This window comes from Vipera berus (genome assembly GCF_964194415.1).
Source record: "Vipera berus genome assembly, chromosome: W".
NCBI lineage: Eukaryota > Metazoa > Chordata > Lepidosauria > Squamata > Viperidae > Vipera > Vipera berus.
The window spans coordinates 56,667,256-56,681,941 of record NC_138210.1 but is presented as its reverse complement, the minus strand read 5'-3'; the positions used below and the strand labels follow the sequence as shown (position 1 = coordinate 56,681,941).

Genomic DNA, 14,686 nt, shown 5'->3' with positions numbered 1-14,686 from the left:
TTTGGTGATTCATACTTTCAAATGGGCAAAGAAAGCCCTTTGCAAAGGTAAAACTGTCTTTCTCAAATTCAGGGATCAAGTTCTTGTTAGTTCCATGCTGAACTTGGGCAACTGAGTTTCAAGGCAACAGACACAATACGGAAAATATTATATTTTGAACCATTTGGGGTACAAATTTCATGAAATCTGATTTTGAATGAGGAATTGGTGAATTCCAAAACCCTTGAAACCACCTATTTCACATTTTGGAATGTTGTTTTTTTATACAGCCCTAGCTATAGCACAAAGAGTGACTGAGATGTCCTTAAGCTGCCCAATCAAAATGAAATAAATCGTGACAGCTGTATCTATGTTTTGAAGTGCCCTAATTTGAGCAAGGAAAACTTCCCTAATTTGAACCTGAGAACTTATCTTCATTGCCACTGTAGTTCTTTTATCGTATGATAAAGAAGTTTAAATGAACCAAGACAGAAATCAGTTTCCCACCCTAGAATTTAATACAATGCAACTATTTGTGCTAAACACCTTTTATTGAAGAGAAAAGGGGAAACAATTAGAGGTTTGCTTTCTTCTTTAAGGCTCATTTGTAGACCTCAGGTTCCGTTCCCTCGCAAGAAACTGACACCCATCACCAGAACAGTGGAGTTTTAATTACTTGCTTTGTTCTGCCCTGCATTAGGGAAGGCCTCAAAACAAAATTTAAACGCCAACATACAGTTCATTTATTGAACTATTGAAAAAGTCCAGTAATTCCCCATAGAGAATATCATAAAAATAAGCAGTCCATTGACTACTTCTCCAAAGTTTTTAGCTCTTTGAGCTATAATCTCTGACTAAGTACTGGAAAAGTCCATCCTCCTCTTTATTTCTCACTGAAGTAAGACTGCAGTTCGCATTCTTGTTGGTACTGTGATCCACCCTCCCAGGGGATCCTAGGGTTATGCAAGGAATAAACATACCACTAGCAGTATTTTAGTTATCACTAGTTTTCAAACGGCACCACCACCACTGCTTACGCCAGGGGTGTCAAACTCAATTTCATTGAGGGCCGCATCAGCACTGCGGTTGCCCTCAGGGGGCCCGGTGGGTATGGCCAGGGTGGGCGTGGCCTATTGGGTGGGCGTAGCTAGAGTGCGTATGGCCTACTGGGTGGGCGTGGCCAGCTCTACATCGTTGGCATCAAGGGTGCCTATGGGGCCTGGTCAGGAGTGGGACAGATCTGAGGGTCTCTGGGCCAGGGCCAAGGCAGTGGGGGCCGTTCCCTCACTGCTTCCAGGATGGCTTCGCGGGCCACATGAAACCGCTTCGCGGGCCGGATCTGGCCCCCGGGCCTTGTGTTTGACATGTCTGGCTTAGATGAAAGGAACATGAAAGAACATGGTGCCATCAGATGTCACTGGGTGGGTCCTTGCTCTTCAGGAGCTTAGTCTAAAATGGATTTGGGGGAATAGGGAGGAACACACAACAGTGTGAGACACAGATGCTCTAGCAGAGTCAAATGCACCTTTTCTTCCTGGATCTCATTCATTCTTTGCAGAGCATGACCACGACGAGGATGCTATGCTATCTGCTCTATCCTCTCCGGCAATTCTCAGGAATTCCCAGCTGTCTCTACATTTTCCAAACTTGTATGGCTTCTTTCAGTTGTTCTGCGCTCTGGCTGATGTTGACTTTAATGGTATTTAGCCACCATGTTTTTTGGTGGCCTCATTTCCTTTCACCACAATTCACTGCAGAACGTGGTGCCTTGAAATCCAATAACTGTAGCTCTCCAGTCAAGAGTTTGTCCGACCAACAGTTATAAAGATGCCTTCATGGGGAACAGAATAAGGTTCTTTGAAAGTTGTTCAAACTATAAGATGGCTCACCAAAGTGAAAAGAGTCCACTTAAATATATTTTATTCACAGGTCCTTTATCATTCCATTTACAGTTTTACTGTCCTCCAGCATGTGTCTTTCAAGATGATATGGAATCGTTGTGTGTCGTTCATTCACATTTATTGGAAAAGCAGGCTCTTATGACAAACTATCCAACTGGAAGATGGGCTATATTTTCCAAATGTCTTTTCTGTCCTTTCTCCTTATCAAACAAAGGGCAGATATTTTTTTTAAAAAAAGAACGGAATAATAACGCAGTCTTCCTTTTGTATTTTTTTAAAAATGAGATGCAGTCCCCGATATGTCGGGCAGGTTAATTTATCCGAGCTCAATCCTGCAATAATGTTTGAAGTTACAACTGTTTAGTGCCCTGTTAATTTTTAAAAGCACCAACCGTGTTGCCATTTACTTTTTTGATTCTTTGATTCCAGCCCAAAGGAATGCTGCAAGGAAATTACGTAAAGGGACTCGGGGGCTTTATCGGTCTGTTCATCAGCGGAATAGGACCAAATTTAGTGTGGGAGAAGTCGTCCGTAAAAGAAAGGTCAAATCTGAAACGATCCAGATCAGGCCAGGATTAAAAAAAAAATTGTCAGAAAAATCCCCTCTATGTATCTCTATGAGAGAGGTATCTGGACAGTAGCTTGGAATGTTGCCCGCTGATCTAAGCCGTTTCCTCTTAGTCACATGACCCACAGAAGAGCTAAAAAAGGAATTCTGGAAACCCTTTTCTCATGCTTTTCCTACTTGGTTTAAAAATAAGCACTAGCGAAACACGCCGCTGAAGTGAGAACATTAAAGCAGTCTAGTTTCCATTTTAAATTATTTTCCCCCTCTCACTCCCATCTTAACCTTAAAAAAATATACTGTACACTGTGATCATATAGATCCTATACACTTAGGAATGGGTAACCAGGCTGTAACAAATAAGCACTTAGCATTAAATACTTGGGTTTTGTTTTGCTTGGAATTCCCTTCCTACCAATAGCCCAGGGGTAGGCAAACCTCAGCTCTTTTATGACTCGTGGACTTCAACTCCCAGAATTCCTGAGCCAGCATGGCTCCGCTTGGAAACCTCTCTTTCCCCTCAGCATGGCTGGCTCAGGAATTCTGGGAGTTGAAGTCCACGAGTCATAAAAGGGCCAAGGTGGCCTACCCCTGCAATAGCCGCTCAGGTTCCACCCCACTATTATGGGTGGAATTGGTTTGGACAAGCATGAGTGTTGAAAATTAAGAAGCTTGTAGCTTCCAGCGGAAGAGCCATGATGGTTTAGCTCCAGAAGCCTTGGACTTGGCGTCGGCCTCTAAAGTCACTATTGTGAGTCTCTGCTTTTGGACCCGAGTAACCTTCCTCTTGTTCTAGGGACAGAACTGCGAGGCCAAAGAAATATTCTTTGCTTATTAAGGCTATCAAAGGCTGCAAATGCAGCAGCAATCGGGTGGAGAATTGCACATTTTATACAGGTAGTTCTCGTTTTAACGACTGGCCACTTAACAACCATTCAGAGTTACGATGGACTTCAAAATAGCTGCTTAACCACTGCTCAAAATTATGATGGGGCTTCAGAAAAGCTAGGGACACGGTGGCTCAGTGGGTTAGGACGCTGAGCTTGTCGATCAGAAGGTCGGCAGTTTGGCGGGTCGAATCCCGAGTGACGCATAACAGAGTGAGCGCCTGCTACTCGTCCCAGCTTGTGCCAACCTAGCAGTTCGAAAGCACGTAAAAAATGCAAGTAGAAAAATAGGGACCACTACGGTGGGAAGGTAACAGCGTTCCGTGCGCCTTTGGCATCTAGTCATGCCGGTCACATGACCACGGAGACGTCCTCGGACAAGCGCTGGCTCTTCGGCTTTGAAACGGAGATGAGCACCGCCGCACCCTACTAGGGTCACATGATTGCATTTTGGGTGCTCGGCAACTGGCTCGCTTTTACAGCCGGTTGGAGAGTCCCGTGGTCACATGACCACAATTTGCAGCATTTTTTGCCATTTTCCAGCAGAAAATGGCAAAAAATGCCTGTTGGAAATGCTGGATTTGCGTAATGACTCCCTGATTCACTTAATAATTGTGGCTGACACACTTTATGACTGTTGTAAAACAGCAATAGCAAGTTCGGTCACCTGGTGCCTCGGCTTATGACCGCAATGACTTATGACCAAAATTCTGGGCTCCACTGTGTTTGTAAGTTGAGGACTACCTGTACATCACCCATTCTATTCCTGCCCTTCTTCTGCTGGCACAAGAAAGTAACCATTGCCTGGGGAATTGAGTTCAAGATCAGCCGGACTTTCTTTTCCTTGCACCCTGTCTTCCTCTTCGGTGGGTACAGGTATCTGGCCAGAGTTGTGGCTGTGTTGGGAAAACCTTTCCAGCAAGAGCTGTCTAAGAAACATGACTGGAATGGGTAGAGCAGCCACAACAATCAGGCTAATGAGAAGGCCCAAGGCCCATGGTGGGTATTCCAGCTGCTCCTCCTCTGCCTGGAAAGGAAAGGGAGAGAGGAAATTTTAGATGCTTCTCACTTTTACATCAGGCCTCTTCTATACATTCACGGGTTGCCTCAGGAAGAGAATTCAGTGGAAAAAAAAGCTCTTCTCCACATGCTGCTCCAGAGGTAAGCCATAATACGATGCATTTGTTTGGGCTTAACAATCTGAACACTTGCATTTTAAAAAATTCTAACCCAGGGTTAAGGCTAAACGTATTGTGTGAACCAACACTTTAAATCAAGGGGTCCCCAACCCCTGGGCCGCGACTGAGTACCGGGCCATGGGCCGTTTGGAAGCGGTCCGTGGAAATGACAGGTGCGTGCATGCCCACAGCTCCATTTGTACAAGCAGCGGGCACACATGCCTAGATGCCACATGTACACATGTCCCTAGATTTCATTTTTTTGTTTTCTTTTCAAACAAGACAAGCAGGCCAACTGCAATGCGTGAAAAACGAGAGTAGATAAAATTCTTACCTTTTCTCTGTTCCAGGCGGTGTAAGTGGGGCGCTTCATGAGCAAGTATACCAAACTCGCTAGCAACAGGCACAACATTGCTGCCAGACTCACAAAGCGCCACATGTAGCTGTAGATTTTCCACGGCCGCCAGCCCAGCATGTTTTCTATGTCATCCAAGAACCTGCAGGAAGAAAAACATGGGAGGCAAAAGTAGTAGATAGCTGGATGGCGGGAACAAGACTGTTTGCGCAAAGGTTACGCGAAAATTACGATTAAACCCTACCTACCTTTCTTCAACTTCCCAAGACACAAACAAACTGGAAACAGGTAGAGTTAGGAGGGAAAGTAAGAGAATTACCTGTCCGCTCCATAGATCCAGGCTATGGCAAAAGCTTCGCTGGCTACAACAATAAGCAGGGGCAGAGTGGCTGAATAGTCGTCAAACATAGTCACAAAATAGTTGCCTGATCCCTGAACGAAAACCAAGCCCAACAGGAATCCAATAATACAGCACACAACTGTAGGGAGAGAAACAGAAAACACAGCGGCATGAATGGATACCAGTCAGAACTTCTGGATCAATACACTCAATGAGAAATGCCATCGATATTTTTATTTGGCCTGATCAGAAGACTAACAGAGGCCTCTAGATGCCAACGAGCAGCATAAGATACAGGTGGCAGCGTTTTTAAAAATAGGAGGTGCCATCTCGATCAGAGTAATGTAGGAATGTAACACTTGTTTTAATGGCCTATCACAGGGGTCCCCAACCCCTGGTCCGTGGACCAGTACTGGGCCGCGGCATGCCAGCAACCGGTCCGCACAAACAGGCAAAGCCCCATCCATGGGATGCAGGCAGCACACAAAACCACGCACTCTCCGGTCTGTGGAAAAAACTTTTCTCCGTGGCACTGGTCCCTGGTGCTCAAAAGGTTGGCCTATCAGATATCTACAGCCAGTATATCTCCGTCGGGGTCCCTGTTTCAAACAGAGATGTGAGCAAAATGCAAGTTGGCCGAGCTCAGTTACTTTGCTGCACTCTTCTGCAGCCGTTTCTCTGCTGTTACAGCATGATGGCAGAAGAACTGCTGTCCAAAAGAGCTATGAGACCTGGATGAGGTTGACATTTAGGGAGAAGATGCAGTTGCTTGTTTGTTTAGGCCACAGGTAGGCAACCTCGGCTCTTTTATGACTGGTGGACTTCAACTCCCAGAATTCCTGAGCCAGCCATGCTGAGGGGAAAGGGAGAGGTTTCCAAGCTGAGCCATGCTGGCTCAGGAATTCTGGGAGTTGAAGTCCATGAGTCATAAAAGAGCCGAGGTTGCCTACCCCTGGTTTAGGCCCAGGTGTGGGACAGCTGCTGGCGCTATAAGCTGGAATGGAGAAGACCCTTTGAGATCTCTTGCCCAAGACCCACAAAACATGGAAGCAGTCCATATGGAACTGGAGGCCAGACTAGGAGCTCCGCAATTGTGTACAGACAATCCTTAACTTACATTTGTTTAGCAACTATTTGAAGTTACAACAGCTTTGAAAAAAAGTGCCTTATGACCGGCCCTCCTTTTACTTACGACCATGGTAGCGTCCCCACAGTCATATGATTCAAATTTGGGCACTTGGCAACCAGCATGCATTGATGACGGCTGCGGTGTCCCACGGTCACAGGATCACCATTTGCAACCTTCCTACTCGCACCTTCTGACTAGCAAAGTCAGATCTGCTTAACAGCTGTGTGATTCACTGAAGAACTGCAGTGATTTGCTTAACAAATAGTGTGGGGGGGGGGAAAGATCCTAAAATTGGGTACGACTCACAAGGAGTGCCTTGCTTAGCAACAGAAATTCTGATCCCAAATATGATCATAACCTGAGGATTACCTGTATGTTAACAATGGAAAAAAAGCCCCAACTGATGGTTCTTTTTCCTGAAATATTTTAAAGGGAAAATTCCAATTTCATGGATTTAATATGAAATCTACTTGAAGCGTTTGCTGTAAAAGGAACTGTCATGGTTCCAACTAATGAAACACTTCAAAGAATCTTCAGGCATTGTTTTATTCTAAAAAGCCTATAATAATGAGAACAAAGCGTCGGCACAGCGTGGATGGTTGCCAAAATCTGAATTCCCTTCCCTTCAGCACCTAACATCTGGCACAGTTCCCACCTCCAAATTAGCAGTCATAAATCACATTCTCCAATCAGTTTGTTAGGCAAAGCTTCGCTTCAGTTCTATTGCTTCAGTTCTATTACGGGCCATTTCTTATCTTATTAAAAACAACCGGGGTAGCATTCTCCTCCCTCCAGCTTCATCTAATTCTCACAGCAAAACAATTTAAAGGAAAAGGCCGCCTCTTATATTGTCAAAGCAAAAACATCCAATGTTTGCAGCATTGACAGGAACAAGGCTTTGTTTTTTGCTTCATTGTGATGTGGAATTTGCATGTCATCTTTTGCTCCTTCAGTAACAGGGATCTGCGTAGGCGTGGATGCACCAACCTTCTATGGTGTCTTGCAGAGCAGAGCACCAGATTGATTTTAAAATGCATTCATTCTCCTCTGCACTCTTGACGTTGGGAAGTAGTAGCAACCAAATTCTGACCCGGCCATCTGAAGTGGCCCCATCAACAATCAACACCATTGGCATCCCATTTTAAATGCAGCCTCTTCTTCCTGGAATCTGAAATCCTATCACAGGGATGGCGAACCTTTTAGATACCAAGTGCCCCAAAACCGCCCTGCGTGCCCCCGCTCCGCCCCCCCACCCCACCCGGCTGCAGGGCCACCTACTGCCTCCACGGTGCGCCGCAGATCACCCAGGGGGCCCTGCAGCGCCATGGCGGCCACGCCCTTCGCCTGCGCCCCGCAGCATCATCTGCACGTGACGGGGCCCGAGGGCAGAGTCTTATCCCTGCTGCCTGGCTATCATGTCCTCGGCTGCACTGCTCCATGTGGGTCGTGCCCAGGGGTGACTCTCCTCCAGGGGATCTGCTAGTGAGGAGGGGGACGCGGGGGGGGCGGCGGCGCTGGGGCGATGGCACGCATGCCCACAGAGAGGGCTCTGCCTGCCACCTCTGGCACGTGTGCCATAGGTTTGCCACCACTGCCCTATCACTTTATTTTGCAGAATATTTTAAATCCTATCCCGTTTAGCGGCCCATATTCTGCAGAGTCCAAAGCGCTGGCAATTTAAAATCCCAGCCCTTGTATTATACAGGTGAAATTCGAAAAATTAGAATATCGTGCAAAAATTCATTTATTTCAGTAATGCAACTTAAAAGGGGAAACTAATATATGAGATACTCATTACATGCAAAGCAAGATAGTTCAAGCCGTGATTTGTCATAATTGTGATGATTATGGCGTACAGCTCATGAAAACCCCAAATCCACAATCTCAGAAAATTAGAATATTACATGCAATCAATAAAACAAGGAGTGTACATAGAACAATATCGGACCTCTGAAAAGTATAAGCATGCATATGTACTCAGTACTTGGTTTGGGCCCCTTTTGCAGGAATTACTGCCTCAATGCGGCGTGGCATGGAAGCTATCAGCCTGTGATACTGCTGAGGTGTTATGGAAGACCAGGATGCTTCAATAGCGGCCTTCAGCTCTTCTGCATTGTTCGGTCTCATGTCTCTCATTTTTCTCTTGGCAATGCCCCATAGATTCTCTATGGGGTTCAGGTCAGGCGAGTTTGCTGGCCAATCAAGCACAGTAATCCCACGGTCATTGAACCAGGTTTTGGTGCTTTTGGCAGTGTGGGCAGGTGCCAAGTTCTGCTGGAAAATGAAGTCAGCATCCCCATAAAGCTCGTCTGCAGAAGGAAGCATGAAGTGCTCCAAAATCTCCTGGTAGACGGCTGCGTTGACCCTGGACTTAATGAAGCACAGTGGACCAACTCCAGCAGATGACATGGCTCCCCAAATCAACACAGACTGTGTAAACTTCACACTGGACTTCAAGCATCTTGCAGTGTGTGCCTCTCCATTCTTCCTCCAGACTCTGGGTCCTTGGTTTCCAAATGAGATGCAAAAGTTGCTCTCATCAGAAAAGAGGACTTTGGACCACTGAGCAACAGACCAGGTCTGTTTTTCTTTAGCCCAGCTAAGACGCTTCTGACCTTGTTTGTTGTTCAGGAGCGGCTTGACAAGAGGAATACGACATTTGAAGCCCATGTCCAGGATCCGTCTGTGTGTGGTGCCTCTTGATGCACTGACTCCAGCCTCAATCCACTCCTTGTGAGAGTCCCCAACTCTTTTGAATGGCCTTTTCCTGACAATCCTCTCCAGGCTGCGGTCATCCCTGCTGCTTGTGCACCTTTTTCTTCCACACTTTTCCCTTCCACATAACTTTCTATTAATGTGCTTTGATACAGCACTTGGGGAACATCCAACTTCTTTTGCAATTACCTTTTGAGGCTTTCCCTCCTTATGGAGGGTGTCAGTGATGGTTTTCTGCACAACTGTCAGGTCAGCAGTCTTCCCCATGATTGTGATTCCTACTGAACCAGACTGAGAGACCATTTAAAGGCTCAGGAACCCTTTGCAGGTGTTATGGCTTAATTAGCTGATTAGAGTGGGACACTTTGAGCCTAGAATATTGCAGCTTTTCGCAATATTCTAATTTTCTGAGATTGTGGATTTGGGGTTTTCATGAGCTGTACGCCATAATCATCACAATTATGACAAATCAGGGCTTGAACTATCTTGCTTTGCACGTAATGAGTCTATCTCATATATTAGCTTCCCCTTTTAAGTTGCATTACTGAAATAAATGAACTTTTGCACGATATTCTAATTTTTCGAGTTTCACCTGTATATTATATATATATTATATATTAATGCGGCCATGAATTCTGGTCTTGCCCCAGGTGAAGAAAGACAGACTGCCCATTTCTGGTACCTGTGAACAGCATCCGGCGACGGTTGAGACTGTGGAAGTTGTCCAGTAAAGGAGTGATGATTCCTTGCATGTTCCCTAACATGGTGCTTAGCCCTAAATTGAGCAGCATAAAAAAAAACATCATAGACCAGAAAGGGGCTGTTGGAAACAGAGTCATAGCTTCTGTGAAGGTGATGAAGGCCAGGCCTGTCCCTTCCACGCCCTGAGGGAGAAAAAGAGAAAAAACATTGACAGTAGGAGCTGTAGCAAATGTCAAATGTTAAAGCAGATGGAAAACTTTTAATAGAGCCGTTCCCCAAATCCTGCTGATGATGTTACCTAGTTCGGTAACTAAACGCTCAGAAACTCTACTGAAACAAGCTTGGAGAGCAAACCACTGCCAGAGTCTTCACCAATCTGGATCTCTTCCAGATGTGAGGACTTCAATTTTAAGACTTCCCCAGCCAGCATTCCCCTACTTACACATCCAGAAGATAGCCAATAGGGCAGGGGTCTTCAAACCTGGTCCTTTTATGTCTTGTGGACTTCAACGCCCAGAATTCTGGGCACTGAAGTCCACAAGTCATAAAAGGGCCAAGTTTGAAGACCCCTGCAATAGGGTGTCTGTGGAATTCTGGGAGTTGAAGTGCATAGATCTTAAAGTTGCTAAGGTTGAGAAACACTGCACTAAGCCGAAAGGTTATGTTTTAACTGGCAAGTCATAATATATGCAGGGCCACGTCTGCTCAATAGCTTGACTTCTTTTGACTTCCGGATGGCAAGGCGTCGCCGGAGGCAGCCATTTCTTGGCTGTCAGCCTCATGGCTCCGTAGAGCCGCCGAAAACAGCGCCGATCAGCTGTTCGGCGGCTCGGAAGCCCCCACCTCGGGAGAAGAGGAGGGGGTGAGCGTCCAGGTAGGGGTAGAGCTCTCCGGGGCCGCCAGAACTTAAAGTTTTGGCGGCGGAAGGATTGAGCCCCCCCGAAGCCTGGGCATGCTCCGGACTGCGAGGCGTCTCTGCTCCGGGTTTTTTGGAGCAGAACAGGGCGTTCGCAACCATCCCTGCTAGCAAGGAAGAGCCTTTGAGAACGAGGACGCAGGCAGAGCGATGCAGGAGATTTTGGTGAAGATGAGGTGTTGATCTTTAACTCAATGGACTTTGCTGAATCCGTAAGTGAAAGTGCGTAGCTAACAATAGTGGGTGAAAATGGCGGCTATATCTTCTAAAGTTCCTGCTTTGATGCAGCAGTCTTCGGTGAAAACTTCATTGTCCTCTACATCTGAATCTGTATCAGCTTTTACAGCAAAAGATTTGCAGAATCTGTTGCAAGAGACTATGGGAAAGCAAATGCAGCAATTTGTTGAGATAATGGAGAAAAAGTTGGAGAAGTTTACAGAGAAATTAACACAATTGAGAGCAGACATTACATCTGCAATACAAGGCATGGTTAAAAGCATTGAGATTTTGGATAACAGAGTGGAAGATCTTGTTCAAAATGATATTAGACTGGAAGCCAAAATGACAGAAACTGAAAATGTGATAGAGAAAATGGATTATGATTTGATTTCGACACAGTATTATCAGATGGAATTTGCTTTAAGAATTAGAGGTCTGAAAGAAAATCCTAAGGAAAATTTGAAGAAAATGGTTTCTGAGGCTTTGGAAGGGGTGTTGGAGCGACCAGCAGATGAAATAATGCAAGATATAGATAAAATCTTCCGTGTTAATTCGTGGATCGCAAGACAAAGAAAGCTACGCAGAGATGTGGTGGTTTACTTTACAAAGAGAATGATTAGAAATGAAGTTATCCAGGCTTCCTACAATATTGATTTTGTAATTGCTGAGCAAAAAGTTCTGATTTTAAAAGAGATCCCTGCAAAAGTTTTAAGAAAAAGGAAGGAATTTGCTTTTTTGACACAAGAATTGAGACGACGTGATATCAAGTTTAGATGGCAAATACCAGTGGGTATGGTGGTGACATATGAAGGTACGAGGTATTGCTTTACCACGGTGATTCAGGCACGTGATTTCTACAGTAATGTTTTAAAAGCAGTCCCCATACCATCTTTGGAATCTACAAAGAAAAAAGGTGAGAGAGTGTCTCAATGTTCCAGAGAGAACCCGCAAGTTGCTGGAGGGTTAACGCAGACAGATGTGAAAGGTACAGGAGTGGATCAAATTTCATTACCACTGGAGAAGGCCAGAAATGGGAAGAGGCGTGCTGCTTCTGGACGAATGAATCAAGCCTGAAGACTTAGTCACGTAATTGTAAGAGACAACAATGTAATAAGGATTATGGGAATTGGAATTGCTAGAAGGACTAAATATTTGGGGATATATTTTTTACCCTTATAAAATAATTATGTAATACTTTGTGTTGTTTTAGTTTTAAGATGATTATGAAAAGTTAATTGGGAAGATTTGTAGTAGTGTTTATTGATATTCTGTAGGTTATGATTTGTTATTTGGATGGAAAATTTTAAGCTTGGAAGGTAATGTATGGTATTTTAAGTTGTATAATACATTAGGAGAAGGGAAGGTTGTATAAACCTGGTTTTAGTATGTTGAAGCATAGTTGGGTAGAAGAATAGTTTTATAAAATTGATATAAATTGTTTTTTTTGTTATTGAAGCTAACTTGTAATATTTTTATGGGTAATATTGGAATAGGTAATAGAATATAAGAATGATGTGATTATATAAAAAAATTTAAGTTTGGAAAGTAACCTATGGTATTTTAAGTTGTATAATACATTAGGATAATATGAATTTAAAGCTTAGTTGGAATGAGGAATAACTTTAGACAATTGATATAAATTGGTTTATTTGGGATTGTTTTTATTGGGTATTAGATTGAAGTATTATTTTGTATTTGAATAATCACTGACATGATATATATATGTATGTTTGGAATTTACCTGTATGAGTTAAAGTTTGATAGTTTAAATAGTTTGGGATTGTTTGCGTAAGTTAGATTATGATTGTTTGTACTTTTTATACCCTGTGTTTTGGTATTAGGTTGGAAAGTATTATTTTGTATTTGTATAATTATTGATATGATATATATATATATGTTTGGAGTTTACCTATATGACTTAAAGTTCGATAGTTTAAATAGTTTAGGATTGTTTGCGTAAGTTAGATTATGATTGTATTTTTATACCCTGTATTTTGCTCTGGGAAGTGGGGGGGGGAAGGGAAAGGGAGGGAGGGGTTGGGGACGGTTGGGGAGGGGGAAGAGGGTGGGAGGGGAGGGGGTTGGGAGGGGTTTTTTTCTTTTTTTTGGTTTGTTAAAGATAAAATGTATTGTAAAACTTTTTAATAAAATAAAAAAAACAACTAAATAAAAAAAATAATTAAAGCAAAAAAAAAACGAAAATAGCTTGACTTCTTTTTACCCCAAATGCAGCTGTTTGCTTCTTGGGATGGATTTCAGCCCCTGACTGGGTCCACACACATCATTCTAATCCATAACCTTGCTATTTTGGCTTTGGTGAAAACAGCCACTGGGTTTTATAGACCCTCGTTAATGGTTTGGCCTGCTCTTGAATGATCTATAGTTAGCTGGATTTGTGAATCCAGCCCTTGCCCATCCATTCACCTTATTCATTTCATCTTCTACACGACAGTCACCAAGTTTCCACTCCTGCAATTGCTTCTTTGTTTCATTCCATTCATCCTGATACCACCTGCTGTATTGAGCAGGTGAAAATTCAGACAGGTTTGCAGGAAGTACAGCTGAAAGGGAACCATTCTTCACTAGCTCGGTCAAAAGTCTTGCATTTCTGCCAAACAAGACATATAGCACATGTAGAAAGATTAGAAAACATCTGAACTCCCAAACAGAACATAAAAACCTGAACTCAGTGACCTGGAAGACACGATTAGACAAAGGTTGGGCAACCAAGGCTCGGAGGCAACATTGGAATTTCAAGAATAGGTTGGGTAACAATACTGGAATTTGATGTCCAACACATCTGGAGGATTCCAGGTAGAGCTTAAACTGTTGCAAGTGAATTGGTAGTGGAGTGGTTAGAATGCAGTATTGCAGGCTAATACTGCTGACTGCCAGGAGTTCGATCCTGACTGGCTCAAGGTTGACTCAGCCTTCCGTCCTTCCGAGGTTGGTAAAATGAGGACCCAGATTGTTGGGGGCAATAGGCTGACTCTGTAAAACCGCTTAGAGAGGGCTGTAAAGCACTATGGAGCGGTACTGTATATAAGTCTAAGTCAGGGGTCTTCAAACTTGGCCCTTTTATGACTTGTGGACTTCAACTCCCAGAATTCCTCAGCCAGGCACGCTGGATGATGAATTCTGGGAATTGAAGTCCAGAAGTGATAAAAGTCATAAAAGGGTCAAGTTTGAAGATCCCTGGTCCAAGTGCTATTTTTATGACCATATGCTTACATACAATAAACAATTAACATACACTAATGTGTTTTATGGACTAGTCACTGACTCTATTAAGGAATGTCCAATAAGGAATGAAAAAGTATGGTTAGAAGTAACCATAATAATACAAGGGACGTGGTGGCTCAGTGGGTTAGGACACTGAGCTTGTTGATCAGAAGGTCGGCAGTTTGGCGGGTCGAATCCCGAGTGCCGCGTAGCAGAGTGAGCGCCTGTTACTCATCCCAGCTTCTGCCCACCTAGCAGTTCGAAAGCACATAAAAATGTAAGTAGAAAAATAGGGACCACTACGGTGGGAAGGTAACAGCGTTCCGGGCGCCTTTGGCGTCTAGTCATGTCGGCCACATGACCACGGAGACGTCCTCGGACAAGCGCTGGCTCTTCGGCTTTGAAACGGAGATGAGTACCAGCCCCTAGAGTCGGAAACGACTAGCACGCATGTGCGGGGGAACCTTTACCTTTACCTTTAACCATAATAATAATAATCTGCCAGGCTATCTCACCTCCTTTACATGGATGATCTGAAGCTGTATGGAAAAACACCATCTGATATAGAATTGCTGCTC

The 14,686-nt window shown here is 44.1% G+C and overlaps 1 protein-coding gene across 1 annotated transcript in view; it reads right to left on the bottom strand.

Moving 5' to 3' along the window:
- Positions 1 to 2,974: 2,974 nt before the first annotated feature.
- LOC308676097 (sodium-dependent neutral amino acid transporter B(0)AT2-like) overlaps positions 2,975 to 14,686 on the bottom strand; it is a 42,654-nt gene continuing 30,942 nt past the window's right edge. The window contains exons 9-13 of the mRNA XM_081341821.1: positions 13,311 to 13,494; positions 9,732 to 9,933; positions 5,185 to 5,344; positions 4,845 to 5,007; positions 2,975 to 4,359 (exon numbers count right to left, since the gene is read on the bottom strand). Coding sequence (XP_081197947.1) covers positions 4,093 to 4,359; positions 4,845 to 5,007; positions 5,185 to 5,344; positions 9,732 to 9,933; positions 13,311 to 13,494 — 976 coding nt within the window. The 3' untranslated portion in view covers positions 2,975 to 4,092. The remainder of the gene's footprint in view (positions 4,360 to 4,844; positions 5,008 to 5,184; positions 5,345 to 9,731; positions 9,934 to 13,310; positions 13,495 to 14,686) is intronic.